This window comes from Camelus bactrianus, chromosome 15 (assembly GCF_048773025.1).
Source record: "Camelus bactrianus isolate YW-2024 breed Bactrian camel chromosome 15, ASM4877302v1, whole genome shotgun sequence".
NCBI classification, from domain to species: Eukaryota; Metazoa; Chordata; class Mammalia; order Artiodactyla; family Camelidae; genus Camelus; species Camelus bactrianus.
Window position 1 is genome coordinate 35,853,775 of NC_133553.1, and position 18,405 is coordinate 35,872,179.

Genomic DNA, 18,405 nt, shown 5'->3' on the forward strand with positions numbered 1-18,405 from the left:
TGGAGTATAGTTGAGATTCAGTGAATTTAAGGAGTTAAATCTGGTTAGTGTCTCCTTCTACCCTGTGTAAAAACTACTTTTAAACCTAAGTAAATAGATGATTTGCTAATTAGATGGCTGACAGGAAAATTGTTAGAACTTTATTTTATTTTCCAGATACGGATTATATAGTTCACCATTTGATCCAGTCCTCTTTGATTTGGAGATGAGTGGCTCTTCTTGTAAAAATGTGTACAACAGCAGCATTGGTGTCCAGTCAGATGAAATTGATTTATCAGATGTCCTTTCAGGTAGTAATGTCTTTTATTAAAGGAATTTCTGAATTTGATATCTTGGGTTTAAGCTACCATTGACTTCTAATAGATTGCAGTTACTATATTCTGTCTTTAAAAATTACAGGTTTTTAGAAGCGAATTTCGGTATCTGTGAATCATTAAACTATTTCCCTTTGTTTCTTAACTCCCTCCTCAAAAAATACTGAAATTATTTCTGAAAGGATTGTGAATTTGGTTTTTGTTTGTGTTTCATTGCGTGTCAGTATGACTTTAATGCCAATAGGGGACTGAAATTTGGTTATTTCTTATATAGCTTTTTCAATTTTATTTGATGTGCCTTTGCTGTCCATAATACCAAAGAACATGCTATGTCATATTTCAGAAAATAAAATTAATGTATACTTATTGTAATAAGCAAAGATGCAGAAAGTAAAAATGATTTGCTGCATCTTCTATCCCACTTTTGGGAGGTAAACTTGGTACACAGCATTACATATATTCTTGCATACATTTCTGAAGAATGTGCTTCTGGGATTGTATAACACTATTTGTGTAATCTTTTCTGGTGCTAGAATTTGTTGTTTATTTAGTTTTGTTAGATAAAGCAATGACCGTTTTATTTTTTGTTTTCTTCCGTCCCACTTAACTTACTGCAAGTGTTGCTAGTAAACCAAAATATTAGAAAATTTATTTGTAAACATATTAAAATGATCACTTTAAATATAAGACATTTCGGGGGTTAGTCTTAGTTTTGTTTAAAAGTGAATTATGAATTATGGAAAAAGCAAAAGTAAAATCAAATACAGAAATATAAGTCAAATGTAAAGTGGCTCAACTCTAATCTCTATATCTTCCTAGATTACCATTGTTAATAAGATGTTCAGCTGTTTAGACTGGTTTGCTACTTGCTTGTTTATGAACATTTTTAGTGAAAGAGATCATACTATACTTCTGGTCTGTTACTTACTTTTTAATGACTTATTCTTCCTTAGGTATGTTTTCTCCTCTGATGACTTAGGCTCTTCAAGCCAGTCTTTTCTCTATCTAAGTGATATGCCAGCTTATGAGTACAACTCAGTGGAGGGGTTAGAACTCCACCTATAGATTCCTTCTGTACACCTTAGGATAGAATGAAATTCATTATAGAGTGTAAGGAGAACACCACAGAGCTCAGGCCACGCCAGGGGGTTAAATATGCAAGAGCAGCCATACTCATTACAGAAGACCCAGAAGAGGGAACTTAGAAATCAAGATGTAAATCTCCATATGAATATGTTTTCATTTTATTCCTCACCTTCAGGCCTTCTGCTGCATTCCTTTTCTCATTTAGTGGCATCCCTGGCACAAAACAGAAATCTGAATGTTGTCTTTCTTATCCTCCCCATTGAGGCTATCATCAGAGTCTGTTTTCCACCGATATATATTTCAAATCTGCCCATTTTCTTACCTCCCAAGGTTACAGTCTAAGCCATAGTCATCTTGAACCTGGACTACAATAATAGCTTTATACCTGTACTTTCTGCATCTGTTCTTGGCTCACTTTTCTACGTTTTCCAAATCTGAATGCAGTCATATTTGAATGCAAACCTGATCTCATCACCTTACCTCTCCTTAAAATATTTGTCATGTCTTCCCATTATTCTACAGTCCAAAGTCTCTACTATAGCACGGAAAATCTTGTATGATCTGACTCTTTTCCCCTTGCCACTGTTAGTCTTCTTTCTGTGGCCCAGTGTTTCTCAAAGTATGGCAGAGGCCCCCTCAGGGTTCCAGAGATCCTTTCAGGACGTTCATGGGTCAACTGTTAATGTTATTTGCCTTTTTCACTGCATTGACATTTGTACTGATTGTACAAAAGCATGATGTTCTTCCCTAAGCACTTACAGTAACAAATGCCAGATTCACTTAGACATATCTTTGATGAAACACTAAAAGTTGTTAGTTTTATTAAATTTTGAACCCACAAGTACACATCTTTTAACTGTTTTGTGATGAAATGGGAAGTATGAATGAATGTTGCATACTGAAGAGCCATGGTTGTTTCAAGGACAAGCACTTGTGCAGTTGTTAAGAGTTACAAGCTGAACTAGTTGCTTATTTCATGAAACACCACATTTATTTGCAAGAATGACAGATATAATATATTTATTCAGATTTGATTATTTGGCAGGTATTTTCTCAAAAATGAATAGAAAAAGCCCACCAGTATCCATCCAATTGATAATATTTGCTGCCAATGTTGAAAGTAGAGCTTTTAAGCAAAATTTAGAATTTTGAAAAACTTGTATCCTCTGAAGTGAACTTGACAGCTTCTCAATACGTAAAGACTTTTCTGTTGGGCTCCAGTGATACGTTAGTGAGTGTCATTTTCTGATATCATATAATGAAGTGTGTTCGCATTTGGAATATCTGTATATGTTGGTGAACCAGTATTTTCCAAATGATCATTGCATGGTCATTCAACATCACGCATGGGCAAAAGATTACTTAAAAGTATAAGCTAGGCCGTTAACCTTAACGAAATAGAGTTTGAATAGATCACTGATAAGATTTCAGACGCCATATTGCAGCTAATCCTAAACTACCATGTGTCAAGTTTTTGAATATATAAGACTTTATTAAAATATTCCTTTCTTTGCCAACTACATATTTGCGTTGGGCCGGATTTTTTTCACATACCTCTATCAGAGCAACACACTGTTGCAGAGGCAGATGGGCAAATCCAGCTACCCTCTAATAAGCCACATTTGAAAGAGATTTGCAAGAAAGTGAAACATCACCACTCTTCTTAAGTTAATTTTGTTTTATATTTTTAAAAAATTTTAATAGTTATTTTATTTTCGAAGCTACTTTGACAGTTCTGTTTTACTTTTTTTTAAAAACACTTTTATTTTATTGTTTGTTTTTTTGGGTGGGGAGTTGTAGAGGTAATTAGGTTTATTTATTTATTTATTTATGTTAGTGGAGGTACTGGAGACTGAATCCAGGGCCTCGTGCCTACTAAACATGTACTCTACCATTAAGCTATACTCCCCCCCAAGTTTTTTTTTTTTTAGAAGACAGTTATTTTTCATCAAAGTATGCTATTCATTTTTATATCTAATGAGTTTATTTCTATTAAACAAATTAATATTTAAAACTATTCTCATCTTATAATTTCTGCGTTGATAAATATCAGTGTATATAAACAACCAACATAAATGAAAACTTTTTAGAGTTCCTTAAATTGTTTTAAAAATATGTAGAGGGGTTTTAGGATTGAGAAATACTCCTCTTGGTACATTGTTCTTTCAGTTTCTCTAATGTGCCACATTCCTTCCTACTGAAAGGATTTCACTCGTGTCATTTCTTCTGCTTGGATTCCCCTGCCCCAGTGGAAGAAGTAAACATTAAAAAATTTTTTTTTCTTCCCATCAATCTCATGACCTGATCATGGAAGTATTTTATTACCCCTTGACTTAAACTGATTTCTTCATTTCCCCTTGACTTAATTGTTCTTAGAACTTCTGTTAAATAAAACATAGTACTTTTTTTTTTTAAAGTTAAATTGAATAATGAGTAGTTTAATACTTGGCAACCTTGAACAGAGTACGTGTTTCATGACAATTAGGGCCTTCCCTTTTACTCTTGTATCTCCCATGTCTTCTGTTGAGTAAGTGCTCAATAAATGTTAAACACCACATGTCAGGCCCTGTGCTGGTGCCAAAGGGATGTTGGAGAACAGCGTTATGACAGTTTAGTCTTGTATTTATTCCTTCAGATGTTTGATGGCAGTTTATATCTCCCCATTCTTTCAATCTTCTGTTCTGTTTTACTTTGTCTATTAAAGAATTTTGTTTAAAGTAGTGATCTGATTCCAGAAAATTTGAAGAGTACTATTAATAACCCCCAGTATATACTCTTAATTCTTTTGTGTTCTTCTTGCTGTGGTTTTATAGTTCACATTGTTGTGATCACATGATTTTTTTTTTTTAGTAGTACAAATACTTAAGCTATTTTTATGATTATAAAGTAGTATGCCTCATTCTAGAATATTGATAGTGTATATAAAATATAAAGATTTGTAGGAAAATCTTGTTAATATTTTGGAATGTTTCTTTAGTTTTTCTTTAGTGTGTCATTTATACAGTTGACATCATAAAGTATATTCTGATTTTATGCATGCTGATTTTAATTTAAACAGATTGGGTAGTAGCTAATCTAAGTAGCTGGTTTATTATTTTTCCTCATTTAAAAATCTAAACCTCTTATTCCAGCAGAGGAAAAAGGAAAAAAAAAAATCGACATCACTTGTTAAAGTTCCGTGATGGTGTGAGTGGCCACTAAGTTGCTTCTGTGCAACTCTGCTTTTGTAGCAAAGAAACTAGTATCTCCTGTTTGTTAGTTTTCTTAATACCATGTGTATTGTAGAAGCCCTGTGTAAGCTTTGTGCATTTATACATCTTCTCTAATTAAAATTGAAGTAGCAACTATAGTTTCAATATGACTACTGCCTTTTTAAAGATTAATTCACATTTTATAAGACTTGTCTTTTTTTTGTATTAGGAAATGGAAAGGTCAGTAGTTGCACAGCTGCTGAAGGTAGTTTCACATCTCTCACTGGACTTCTAGAAGTTGAACCCCTGCACTTTACTTGTGTGTCAACTAGTGATGGAACCAGAATAGAAAGGGATGATGCAAGTACGTTTACTGGTATATACCTTCTTTTATTATATACATTCTTTTATTATCTATTTTATGTTATAATAACATGGTATATCAGTATTTACATATCAGTTCATAATGTTTAAATTCATTTGCTTTCTTGTTAGTAGAAACTTACTGATAGGAGGAACATTTTGGGGAAAATCATAGGTAGTTTCATGTTCTTTCCTAAGTCTATTCATGAGTTTCTTTTCCTATCCTCTAGAACACTGTATTAAAATGTTAAATTCTGTTGTTTTTATGTGTGTGCATTTTTAGAAACATTTTAATCTGGAAAATACCAAACATAATGAAAGTAGAGGGAAGAGCACATTAGACTTTGTATTTTCATTACCCAGCTTCAGCATTCATGGCCAATCTTGTGTGTAGTTTTGGCATCATGATGCTACCTCTTGCGTTTAAAGTTAAAAGTGTATTTGATGTCTTTGAGAAGGTTGAGATGATTGAAGAAGGAATACTATTTTTTTAGCTAGTTTAAAGCAACTTTGGATCTATGAACCAGTATTTGTGTGTATTGAATATATGGTGGTGTTGATGTTTTAAATGAATAATCAGTAAGAACTCTTGTTTATTGTGTATATCTTATTTTCTGTTTTTTTCCTTCACATTGTAGGATCAGTGTTTATTTACAATTAGTTCTATCTGGGCACAAATAATTGAAGTTTTCATAATGAAAAATATTGGTATATGGTTTTATATTTATACTCACAGAAGGGATTGAATATTGTCTTGAATGAATTTTGCTGTTGGAGGTTTTTTGTAAGTGGGTGTCTTTTTGTTTCTTCAACTGTTTAACTGAAGATAAAAACAGTTTTCATGAGAAGTCATGAAAAATTTGATCTTGCACTTGGGTCCAGAATGGCAGAGTATTTTAAAAGAAACTTAACAGTTCTTTGAGCACCTTTTTATTCAGAATCATCATAATATCTTCCAATTGTAGAAGTAACCATCAAGTGAGATTAATGTCTTATGTAGCTCAGTGTCTTAATTGAAAATAAAAATCTAATATTTCTTTATGTGGAGATGCCAGAAGAGTCAAAGCACATTTGTTTTCTTGGGCTATTATATTCATTTTGTAGAAACTTATACATTTACAGTGCCATGGAAACAAGAAAGAAGTGCCATGCCATAACAAGAACTTAAACTTCCAGAGAGCACTTTAGTTATAAATCAGACTTTTTTTTTTTGGAACTTTCATGAAATTAAGTACCTAAAATATTTTTACTGTAAGAAAACTCATGTGTTTGAATAAGTAATACTTTGAGAAGGTATAAAACTTAAACTGTAAAAAATCTGGTTTGAAAAAGAATAGATTTCCCTCACTCTTCCTCCCCATTTCTTCTCCTGCAAAGCAAGTAATAGGACAAGTTTCTTGTCTTTTCATAGGCAGTCTGTGCTTTTAACAAGCAGTCACCTCTATATTCTATACAGATTGAAACCACCACCAGCAGAGGGGTTTTATTAACTGTTAGGGCAGAGTCCTGACTAGTGATTATAAGGCGCTAGAAGATGACTGTAGTCTCTCAACTTCCTGTTTGGTTTTTTTTTTGGAAATACGTTAATTGTGAAATCTAATGCTCATTTAGATGGGTACAGAAAACAGTTGTATAAGTGAAGCAATTTATAACAACGCAAACTGCCTGTGTGACCACCAAGTCAAAAAATAACATTTCAAGTACTCGAAAAAAGGTATCTTTATGCCCCCTTCCATTTATTCTCCCTCACTCTCTCCAAAAGGTAACCATTGTCCTAACTTTCCAAGTAAACATTTCTTGGTTTTTGTTTCTTTGCATAACCACTTAGGCATTCCTAAACACTGGTTGAGTAGGGTCTGTATGGTATAGAATTGCATTTATGTATTTTTGATTGGCCTTCTGTTCAATGTTATAATTGTTAAATTCACCTACATCATTGTTTATAGATAGCTGATTCATTTTCATTGCTGTTTTAAAGATTCTACTCTCTGAATAAAACAATATTTATATATCCACTATTGATTTTTGAACTGTTGATGGACATTTGGTTTGTTACATTATGGTGTTGTTAGTACTAAATGGATACGCTTTTCTCTTGGATGTGAAGGTACTAATTGATTTGCTGCTTCATAAGGTTTTCATATATTCAGCTTCAGTAAGTAATGTTAAAGAAATGCTTCCTTAGTTTCCAAATATATTAACGTTTTCTTGTTACCATCTTGTTATTCATTTCTATTTAAATTACTGTAGGGTCAAAAGAAATACTTTATCAGTCTTGCAAAATTTGTTGGAAATTGTAGAGGATCAGCAATAATGCCTGACAAAATGTTTACTCTGTACTTAGTAAAGTGTACTCTGTATCCATTTGGGCAGGTTTGCTAATTGTGTTCTTTAAATTCTCTGTCTTTATTATCTTTTTCTTGTTTGGTTAGTAAGATCAGCATGTTAAATTCTTGTCATTATACCTGTGTATTTAGTTTAGTCAATTTTTAGTGTATATGTTTTGAAAGTACCATACAAATGTAGAATGTTTGTATCTTCATTGTGAACTGAATCTTTTATCATTAGATATTATCTCTTTGTTTCTAAGATTGATTATCCTAAAACTGTTTGATATTATACACCAGGCATCAACTTTCTCTTCTTAAACTATTTGTATGGTATATAATTTTCTTTCTTTTTCCTTTCATCTTTTCACTGTCTCCTTATATTTTAAATATCTCTTTTTTTAAGCAGGATGTATTTTTTTTTTTACCCTCAACCAATCTGATGCTTTCTCTTTCAACTGGAATATTCAGTTTATTTACATTTAATGTAATTAATAATACATTTTTATTTAAATTTACTATATTTTTCATATGTCCTATTAGATTTCTCATTTGCCAGTTAGATGTTTCTTTTTCTCCCCTCCCCACCCCCACCCCCTCTTTTTGGTGAGTATATTTTTATTGAGCTATTTTTCTACTTATTATTATTTTTAGCAATTATCCCAGAGATCATAATATACATACATCCTTGATATACAGAAATCCAGTTACTTTTTTTTTTTTTACCATGCAGTGCAAATATATTGAACACTATCTTATTACCTTTCCAAATTATGTGGCATTGTGGTTTTATACCTTATTTGTATATGTATTTTAATTCCCATGATTATTATTATAGTTTTTTATATTCAGTATTCATTTGGATTTTCTCATAATTTCATTCTCATTCCTCTTTACTCCTTTTTGTGCTTTTGAGATTTTATGTGGAATGATTTTCTTTATATCTGAAAACTACTCTGTAGGATCACTTTTTGTTCTTGTCTACTACTGATGATGAGTTTACTTAGTTTTGAGGGGGAAATATTCAAAATTTTTGGAATAATTTGGTAAACTGCATAGCCAGTATTGATGTTTTTCACATTTCATTTTTATTGTTTTTCTTTGCTGAAGTACCTCAAAACAAATCCTAGGTATTATAGTTGACCCTTGTACAATATGGATTTGAATTGTGTGGGTCCACTTATATTCATATTTTTTTTTCAATAAATGTGTACTACAGTACTACTTGGTTCATGATTGGTTAAAACTACATGTGCAGAACTGTGGACACAGAGGTCTGACTGTAAAGTTTTCTGTGGATTTTTCATCTGTGCAGAAGGTAGATACCCCTAAGCCCTGTATTGTTCAAGGGTCAACTGTATATCACTTCTACCTCTACATACGTAGCACACACATAAGTACCTTAAACAATGTGAATATCCTCTTTAATAACTGATTCCATTTTTATTATAGTTATCTAAACAAACTATGGTTTATCATGATGAATTGTATTATAATGAACTAAATTAGCATAATTAATTTCATGCTATCATCTAAATTCCAATACTTCATTACATTTATCTGAATATCACAATAATAACTTTCTACATTTGGCTTGTTTGGATCAAGAGGTGTCATCTTCATTCTTGAGGTATCACATGTTATAGAATTCTAAGCTATTATTTCTTCTAGTTATTTAAATATAATCTTTCTTTTTACCTTAAACCAATTTTTTTAGACATAACTTGTCAGTCTTACTCCTTTTTTAAAGTCACTGTCAGTTTTCAAGGTGTTTTTGAGATTCATATTCTCTCTCTCTGCCTCCTTCCCTTTCTACCTTCTCTGCCTCTCTTCCCCTCTTTCCCCATCTCTCTCCCTCTCACTGAGCATTTTTCTCTTATGTTCCTATATGTGGTTTCATTTGTATTTATTCTGGTTGGGATTCATAGCGCTTCTTGAATCCTTACTTGATATCTTCCATCAGCTTGAGAAAGATTCAGACGTTAACTGTTCAAACATTGCTTCTGTCCTATGTTCTATCTTCTCTCTTTTTGCATCTTCAATTTCATGTATGTTATACCTCATCACCATAACTGATACAAGTTTAACTTTTTAAATCTCTTCTTTTACTATGAGTATTTTCTTGTAATTTATCTTAGTTTACTAATTCTTTCTTCTAATGTTTAATCACTTATGGGAAAAATACTATCCTTCCTCCACTCTACTGCAACGTTGTCTCTGTTCATAATCATTTGTCTCCTATCTGTTTCAGTTATTTCTGTTCCACTGGTCAGTTTGTGCAGCCTTATGCCAATACCTCATTATCTTAATTACTGTAACTTCACAGAAGGTCTTAACATCTGATAATATAAACCCACCAACTTTTTCTTTCTTTTTCTGGTAGATTTAGAAAGTTTATGTATAAAGTTTCACAATGTTACATAATCATCACCAGTATCTAATTCCAGAGCATTTCCATCACTCCAAAAAGAAACCTCGTAGCCATTAGCAGTCACTCCCAATACCCCTCTCTCCCATCTCTTAGCAATCACTAATATATTTTGAGTCTCTATGGATTTGCCTACCCTGGTCATTTCACGTAAATGTGGAATCATACAGTATTTGACCTTTTTGTCTGGCTTCTTTCACTTGGTTTAATGTTTTCAAGGTTCATACATTTAGTGTGTTAAGTGTCTCTTTTTAATGGCTGAATGATACTCCATCTTATGGTTACACCACTTTTTAGAATTTTTTAGATATACCACATTTTATTTATCTGCTCAACAATTAGTGGACATTTGGGTTGTTTCCTCTTGTTGATTATGAAGAAAAATAGTTGTGAACATTTTTGTGTAAGTTTTCGTGTGATACATGTTTTCAGTTTTGTTGGGTGTGTACCTAGGGGTGAAATTCACCAACATTCTTTTTCTTAAAGATCATCCTTCAAAAAGTTTCAAGGTCTTTTGTATTTCATTTTTTTCTAGCTTTATTGAAATTTAATTTACATATATAACCTTGAGCAAGTTTAAGGTGTACAACATGTTGTTTTGATACACTTATATATTGTAAAATGATTACCTCTATAGCATTAGCTGATCCCTTCATCCCATCACATAGTTATCCTTTTTTTTCTTTTGTGGATTTGCCTAAATTTAAGATTTAGTCTCTTAGCAACTTTCAAGTGTATAATATGGTATTATTAGCTATAATCACCTATATATTAGAGCTCAGTAATTTCATTTAATTTTTGAATTGGCTTGACAATTTACACACAAAAAAGCTTATTAGTATTTTATTTTAATTTGTGGTTTGAATATAACCATTTGAGAGATTTGATATCTTAAATATTGAATCTTTCAGTCCATTAACATGGTATGTAAGTTCTTTAGTGTATTTAGGTATTCAGTATATCTTGGGTGATGTTTTATACTTCTCAGTATACTAGAAGTTTTGCATATCTTTCTTAGATTTGTACCTAGGTATTTGATTTTTTTTATGCTATTGTGAGTAATGTTTTTCTTAATTGTATTTCTGTTCTCTTGTTGCTAGTGTATAGAAATATAATTGATTTGTATATATTAATCTCATATCTGGTAACACTGCTATATTAACTTATTCTAATATTTTGTAAATTCTTGGGGATTTTTAATATACAGTTATGTAATCTGTTAATAAACAGAGTTTTACTTCTTGTTTTTCTAGTTGTTTTATCTTTTATTTCTTTTCTTGGTCTGTTGTGCATCCTAGGACTTCCTGCATGATATTGAATAGAAATGGTGGTAATAGTCATCTTTATCTTGTTCTCACCTGTTTTTTTTTCATATCTAGTTTTAGAGGTCCTTAGTATAAAAACAGAAAATGATATTGAAAACTCAAAGACTGTGCAAAAGATTTGAAAGTTAGTTTTGTAATAGCGTGGTGACTTTTCTTGGATTGTTTGTCTGTTATGTGTTTTAGTGACTTAATTCATTTTCCTTTAAGTATTACTTGATTTGGGCATTAGATTTTAAAATCAGTAAAGGGGCTAAAGTACACGTGGTTAATATTGAAATTCACTTAAATTACCCCAGAAGTACAAGTACAACATAAGTGCTTCAGTAAGTTCAATAATTTTTTCTCCAGAATTGGAATTGCTGTTGCTTTGGTGGAACCTTTGGAGCAGATGGATTTCATTTGGGGACACACAGTTTATGAGAATTATGATTGCTGTTTCTTTGACCAAGTTCATGTAGTTGAATTTGTGTAAGTTAAATGAAGTGTAGGATGACTGCACTATAATAAACGTGCTTTTTTTAAGTTGAGGAAATTTTGTATTATAAGAGGCTATGTACAATTTTGTTGTTATTTCTATCTGGTGATTGTAGCCTAGTTTTCTTTTTCAGTAATTCATTAGAATTCTGCCATAATAAAGCCATTGTTAGATTTTAAGGTAGGCTGTCAGATTACCTATTTTTTTTCCCTTTTCAAGTTTTATGCGCAAATTAATTCCCTCAATTTTAGATTCACTATCTGTGAAATGGAATAACAATAGTACTCACCCATGTGCCACTGCAAAGTTTAAATGAGTTGATGTAAGTTCCATGCTTAGCACTGTGCCTCTCACTGGCTTTGAATTCACACAGTCATTGGTTCTAACCCTAGTTCTACCACTGTCAGCTCTACAGGGTAACTTCTCTGAGCCATTCTTTACTTAGTCAACCAAAGCAGAATCATAGTACCTGCCCTTCAGTCTTGTTCATTTGTTGAATGTAGTAATTAACTAAAACAGTGAAAGATGGTTGGTAATACACACTAAGCATTTGCTATTCTTGGAGCAGTTATTTTTCCTTAATATAAGCTTTCTAATAAAAGCCTTTTATAATATAAATATTAATGAGGTTATTAGACTTGGCCTTTACTTCTTGTTTTATGCTGACCTGTGTAAGTTAGGAAATTAAGTCTTTGTCTCAGCTGTTTTCAGTAGTTTTCCACAAATATAAATATGTGATAGGGAAAAAAGTTCCTTTATACTGTATATTCAAATAACATTGGAAAGCAAAGTCAAGGAAGTGTTTTAACTTGTGTGATTTCATAGACCTTTAATGATGATAATGTTCATGAGGAAACAGTATGTGCCAGACATATTTGACTATGCATAGGTTGTGCTTCTATTTTTATTAGTGTTCTAGGAAGTGTATGGTAGGAAATATTGCTTTACATATTCTGTGTGGGCCAGACTCTGTCTAGGTTTTGCTTTAAAATGAAAAATAGATGTCATCAGTCTTCAATGACGTTCTTGTAATTGAAAGTCTTTTTTAGCTTTTTAGGGGAGAAGGGAGGAAATGTTGCTGGAGGAAAACTTAGTAAAGCAAAAGTCAATGTATTTCTTACACTCAAATTGTATAAAAATACTCTCATTTTGTATTTTCATTTTAGCCATATTAAATGAAATTTCTCCTGTGCTGAAAATATTTTTAAACTCAAAAGTATACTAATTTTTTGTTTGATATAGAAGTCATTCCTGGGTCTTGTATGCTTGAATACTGTTGTTACCGATACACTTTTACCATTAAGATTTCCTTTCAATATTTCTATTTTTAAAATAAAAGTTAACTGTAGTTTTAGTGTCAGAGTAGTATGGTGTGCGTATGTTTCTCTGTGAACCTTTTCTTCATCCTGTTTTCTCCCCCCCTCCTTGTCTTATGCCAGTGAGTTCCTTCGGGGTTACTCCTGCAGTAGGTGGACTATCATCTGGGACAGTTGGGGAAGCTTCGACAGCCCTGAGTTCAGCAGCCCAGGTAGCTTTGCAGTCTCTCTCTCATGCAATGGCTTCAGCCGAGCAACAGCTGCAGGTGCTGCAAGAGAAACAGCAGCAGCTTTTGAAGCTTCAGCAACAGGTTGGAGACTATTTGGCTCTTTGTTCATGCTGTCTCTAAACTTCAAAAGCTGAGAAAGTACTGTAAAAATGACCATTATTTTCATAAAGGAAATTAGGTTGACCATCTGAGCTAATCATTTTCTGCAAAAATTGAGGTAACGTCTTTGTGACATACTTAAATTTTAAAAAATTATATAAATGTATTTTATTTGATACATACCTGGGGTAATATAATTGCTATTTTCTTTGTAATCATTAAGTAAAATCCATTCTTAACTCTGTTTAAATACTCTTGGTCAAACATTACAGTTACCAGTTACTATTTTTATGGATTGAAAAACCTAAAACAGTTTTAAAGACCAATTAAATTAATGTGATTAAGATTTAGTAAAAACAACAGATGTTTTGGAGATTTCATCATGGTCTAAATGCATCCTATGCAATTTCAGGTGACAAATTATATCAGGTTAGGCAACATGAGAATCCACTGCCTGTTAATATTTTGTTTTTAGGAGGAGTTTGTTTCTTTATTTACATTTAATTGTTCTGCTTTCTTTCCATCTTTGCTTTGAGAAAGTCCTACTTCCCAAATACTCAAGAAATTTTAAGCAAATGTTTAATGAAATACATATATATACCATAGAAATACTCCGTCCGGGTTGAGTCTGTTTTTTCCTTAGTTTCATTTTTATTGAATTAGGATCCAGTTAGTCATGCTTATTTTCATAATATATACCATGTAGTATTCCCCACAACTTAGGCAGGCAGGATTAGTCTATATTTGTTGCTTTTACTTCTCTTACAGAAAGCAAAGCTGGAAGCCAAGTTACACCAGACCACTGCTGCAGCAGCTGCAGCAGCATCGGCAGCATCAGCAGTAGGTCCTATACACAACTCTGTGCCTTCCAACCCAGCGGCAGCCCCTGGATTCTTCATCCATCCATCTGACGTTATTCCACCCACTCCAAAAACAACACCACTTTTTATGACTCCACCACTCACCCCACCCAATGAAGCAGTTTCCGTTGTGATTAATGCTGAACTTGCACAGCTTTTCCCAGGCTCAGTTATTGATCCCCCAACAGTCAATCTTGCTGCACATAACAAAAATTCCAACAAGTCCAGAATGGTAAATTATTATATTTTAAATAGATGTTCACTTATACATTGATAAATATTTTGATGTATGTGCTAACTTTAGAAGGCAAAATTTTATTATACCAACTTGTTATATCAAATTAGATTATTTTGTTTTATGAGATGTTATAGAATGTGCATCAGAAGATGAGACTTGTTAATTTCATATTATGGCTATTAGTTTTTATAGAGCAAGAGTGATACCAATATAGAGTTATACCTTTTTCTTTTCTAGAATCCACTTGGTTCTGGTCTAGCCCTTGCAATTTCTCATGCTTCACATTTTCTTCAGCCTCCACCTCACCAGTCCATTATTATTGAGCGAATGCATTCAGGTAATCTTTGACTTTCTTAAGATATTTTTCTTGCTTTGTCTGCTGGCCATTTGAATTTTGAAGACTTTTTTTGTAGTTAGATTTTTCTTTTGAAAATAAATCACATATCTCTTGGGAAAATACATTTTAGTAAGAATAAGCACTCCATAAGCTTAAGCTGTGTGCTCACCAAGTTGAATGGAAGAGTGCTGCTGACTAGGTTCATTAATTCTATCCAACCTGTGGCTTTGATCTGTAAATGAGTCTCGCATGTTAAACTATGGTTGACATAGATTTTCAGCCTCCATTGGAGCTGCTCAATTGCCATTACACTAAAAATTAAAGAAGTATTCCTAAAATGAGCATTCTGGTCTTGGAACCCTTTCTTGAGAAAAGCAGATGGAATTACTGCTAATTATAGTACATAAGATTAATAACACTTCATGGTCGCTGCATACTTCAAATTTTACTTAGGCTTGTACCATGCTTATGTGCTAGAGACCTGTCATCAGGATAGGTGCTTTCAATTAGAACATCTGTACTACGTATCTTGTATATATACTTCATATATACTATATGCAGTATTTATCTTATTGTCCTACCAACTGTTATTTCCAGGCTTGAGCAGCAGCAGAATTTAACAGAATTTTTAGGTGTGTTTTATAGGAGGAAGTAACATGAATATAGTTAAGTGAACAGTTGAACTATATTTGATTTATTGCAGTGGGTTATTTCCTTTTTGGAAGAGTTTAAAAAAAAATAAAGTGTTAATGGTGTTTTCTGCCCACTAAATAATTTATTGGTAATAACATCAGTGCTTATAACATTTAGAGTGAAATTTGTTGTTGTCCAATCTTAAGAAATGTGAGCAGTTGTTTTATACTATGATTTGGTTTTTTAATCTATGGACTTGATTGTGGCACATAAACCCCCTAAGGAGAAGAATTATGCTTTTTGTTGTTCAGTAGTCTTTCTGTTTAGGGAAGTATTGGTAACTGCCTTGTTTTCCTTAAAATGACTCTATTGAGAATAATACTAGTCCTAGAAGTTAAATTTAGTTGGGTCCTTTAACTGTAAAATGTAACTGGTAAGGTTACTATCTACCCCTAACCCAGTAAAGAAGAAAAATAATTACGATTTTATTAATGCTTCTGCTTACTGTTTCACTAATTGAGCATATTCCTGAAATGTGTGGGAGATGAGAGTTGCAGAACTGCTCTTTTTTCTGTTCCTCTCAGATCATTCTTGCCTTTCATTAGCATGAGCATCTCAGCCATGCTGAGTGTGGGTTTAGTGCTTACACAGAAAAGACACACTACCTCTTTAGTGTGGCCTTGAAGAGTAAGCCTTCTGCTTCATCTGGTACTGAGCTGAAGAGAAAGTGATGTGTCAGTAAGGTGGGGTAGGGAGGGGGAGGCTTATTTGAGATAAGCTTTATCTGTCTCCATTAGACAACTTTCCTAAGACATTTTTTAGTGTGGTAGTAATGGCTACATGTGATTTCAGCCTTATGCTTTTCCTTTACCTTAAACCCAATGTAAGATGCAACTCCAAAAGATGTTAAACAAGGCTTAAGAAAACCAAAATCATGTGATACAGTTTGATATCATTAATACATCTAATTGTGAAATTTTTTAAAAGTCCAAATGACTGAAAGAACAGATAGGTACTTTATGGAATTAATCTGTATTCTGTTTTTGCTAATTTACGTTTATTTTTGCTCTAATGCTTTAAATTAAGTCTATGTGTACAGTTGATTGCCTTGGTAGTAACAAGCTTTTTCATGTATATTATTTTTTTTTAAACCAAAGTCTTAAGGTTCAAACTAACATAGATTGAGGTTTTAGACAATTTTTGAATGAGTTACTTAGTAAAAGTAACTTTTTTTCTCATGTTTGTAGTTTAGTAAGTTGATTTCTTATTTCAAGACAAGTGTTCCACACTTTCTGAGTGTATCTTTTGGTTAATTGATATATGGTATTTTGTGTCAAATGTTGCTCTGTCTCTGATAGGAGCAAGGAGATTTGTGACCTTGGATTTTGGCAAACCAATACTGTTGACAGATGTATTAATTCCCACATGTGGAGACTTGGCCTCCTTGTCAATTGACATTTGGACATTAGGAGAAGAGGTAGATGGGAGGCGACTGGTAGTCGCAACTGATATAAGCACCCATTCACTAATTCTTCATGACTTAATACCACCTCCTGTGTGCAGATTCATGAAGGTAAAGAACTTCAAGAAAATGAATTGATACGCTTTCTGTGTTTCTGATAAGTTATGAAAACTATTCGGACATACAATTTAAAAGTATCTTTTTATAATTTATAATTATATCTCTTTTAAAATACATTACAGAGATTTTTACTGTTGTAGATTGGTGGTACCCGTACTTATAAGTTTTCATTTCAGATCACTGTCATTGGACGTTATGGAAGTACAAATGCCAGAGCTAAAATTCCATTAGGATTTTACTATGGGCATACCTATATCTTGCCTTGGGAGAGTGAACTGAAATTAATGCATGATCCTTTGAGGGGAGAGGGAGAATCTGCAAACCAACCAGAAATTGACCAGCATTTAGCGATGATGGTTGCTCTACAGGAGGATATACAGTGCAGGTTAGTAGAAAATTGCAATATATTTTAATCTTACTGAAACCCTCTATTTTGTATAATATCTCGGATATATATTTGTCAAGAAATGCCTTTTCATTAGTGTATAGAAAAGAGTGAGAGGAAGTAGGGTACTAGCTTGTTACAGTAATACTTAATGCATTAACATATTGTGATTAAGTAATTGGCTCTTTTTTTTAGTACTTACCAATTGATAAATTCTTTTTAATGGTTATGTGTTAACGTGTTTTAGAGATTTAATTTTTAGTTAATGTTCATACTTGTTCATCAAAGAGAATGTTGCAGAAATTATTTTATTCACTTACTTTTTACTTACAGGTATAATTTAGCTTGTCATCGACTGGAAACTCTTTTGCAAAGTATTGACCTTCCTCCCCTCAACAGTGCTAACAATGCGCAGTACTTTTTGCGAAAGCCAGACAAGGCAGTTGAGGAAGACAGTAGAGTTTTTTCTGCCTATCAAGACTGTATTCAGCTACAGCTTCAATTAAATTTGGCTCATAATGCAGTGCAGAGGCTCAAAGTAGCTCTTGGTGCAAGTAGGAAGATGCTGAGTGAAACATCAGATCCAAAAGATTTGATTCAGATGTCTTCCACAGAGCAGTTACGTACTATCATCAGATATTTATTGGACACTTTGCTCAGCCTTCTTCACTCTTCCAATGGTTTGTATTTGGTTTAAGTACTTAAAAGGCTGGAAATGTATTTGATGTGGTTTTGTTTCATGTTTTGTTGTTTCCTAGGTCTAGTTAATTTTGATTTTTTTTCAGATGTGTTTATGAAATGTGTTTTAGGTTAATTCATTTTTTTCCTTGTTTTTATTTGTTTTTCTTAAATGGAGTTTTGATTTTTGTTTTGGAGTTTCTGCTATTGATGTGCCACATTATTTTTAATGGCAAAATAATAAATAATGTTTGAAAGCACAACAGTGAAAACTGTTAATGAATTCTTAGTCTAATATAGTACTGTCGCTATTTTTGATCATTACATGTGGGGCTTGCACACGGGTGCACACACACGCGGCCATCTGATACACCCAGCTCCACATACAAGAAATATAATTGTTTTAAGTGCTAACTCATCCTTACCTAAGTGTTTAGCAAATAAAAGCTGTACATATAAGGAGTAAATAAATGAATAGGAAAATAAATAGAATATAATTTTTCTGTTAAAGAAGGAAATATGACCAGGCATACTGATT

The 18,405-nt window shown here is 32.7% G+C and overlaps 1 protein-coding gene across 11 annotated transcripts in view; it reads left to right on the forward strand.

Moving 5' to 3' along the window:
• Nucleotides 1–18,405, forward strand: part of BIRC6 (baculoviral IAP repeat containing 6) — a 197,178-nt gene that overhangs the window by 62,798 nt on the left and 115,975 nt on the right. For 6 of the 11 annotated variants that reach the window (XR_012511857.1, XM_074378695.1, XM_074378697.1 and 3 more), the window contains 8 exons: nucleotides 157–290; nucleotides 4,821–4,967; nucleotides 12,949–13,136; nucleotides 13,923–14,246; nucleotides 14,490–14,589; nucleotides 16,581–16,795; nucleotides 16,981–17,189; nucleotides 17,523–17,869. Coding sequence is in view for 10 of the 11 variants with exons in the window: in XM_074378695.1 (XP_074234796.1) it covers nucleotides 157–290; nucleotides 4,821–4,967; nucleotides 12,949–13,136; nucleotides 13,923–14,246; nucleotides 14,490–14,589; nucleotides 16,581–16,795; nucleotides 16,981–17,189; nucleotides 17,523–17,869 (1,664 nt within the window). In the remaining variant the exon portion in view is untranslated. The remainder of the gene's footprint in view (nucleotides 1–156; nucleotides 291–4,820; nucleotides 4,968–12,948; nucleotides 13,137–13,922; nucleotides 14,247–14,489; nucleotides 14,590–16,580; nucleotides 16,796–16,980; nucleotides 17,190–17,522; nucleotides 17,870–18,405) is intronic. The other 5 variants (XM_074378696.1, XM_074378699.1, XM_074378700.1 and 2 more) reach the window with 4 other exon arrangements.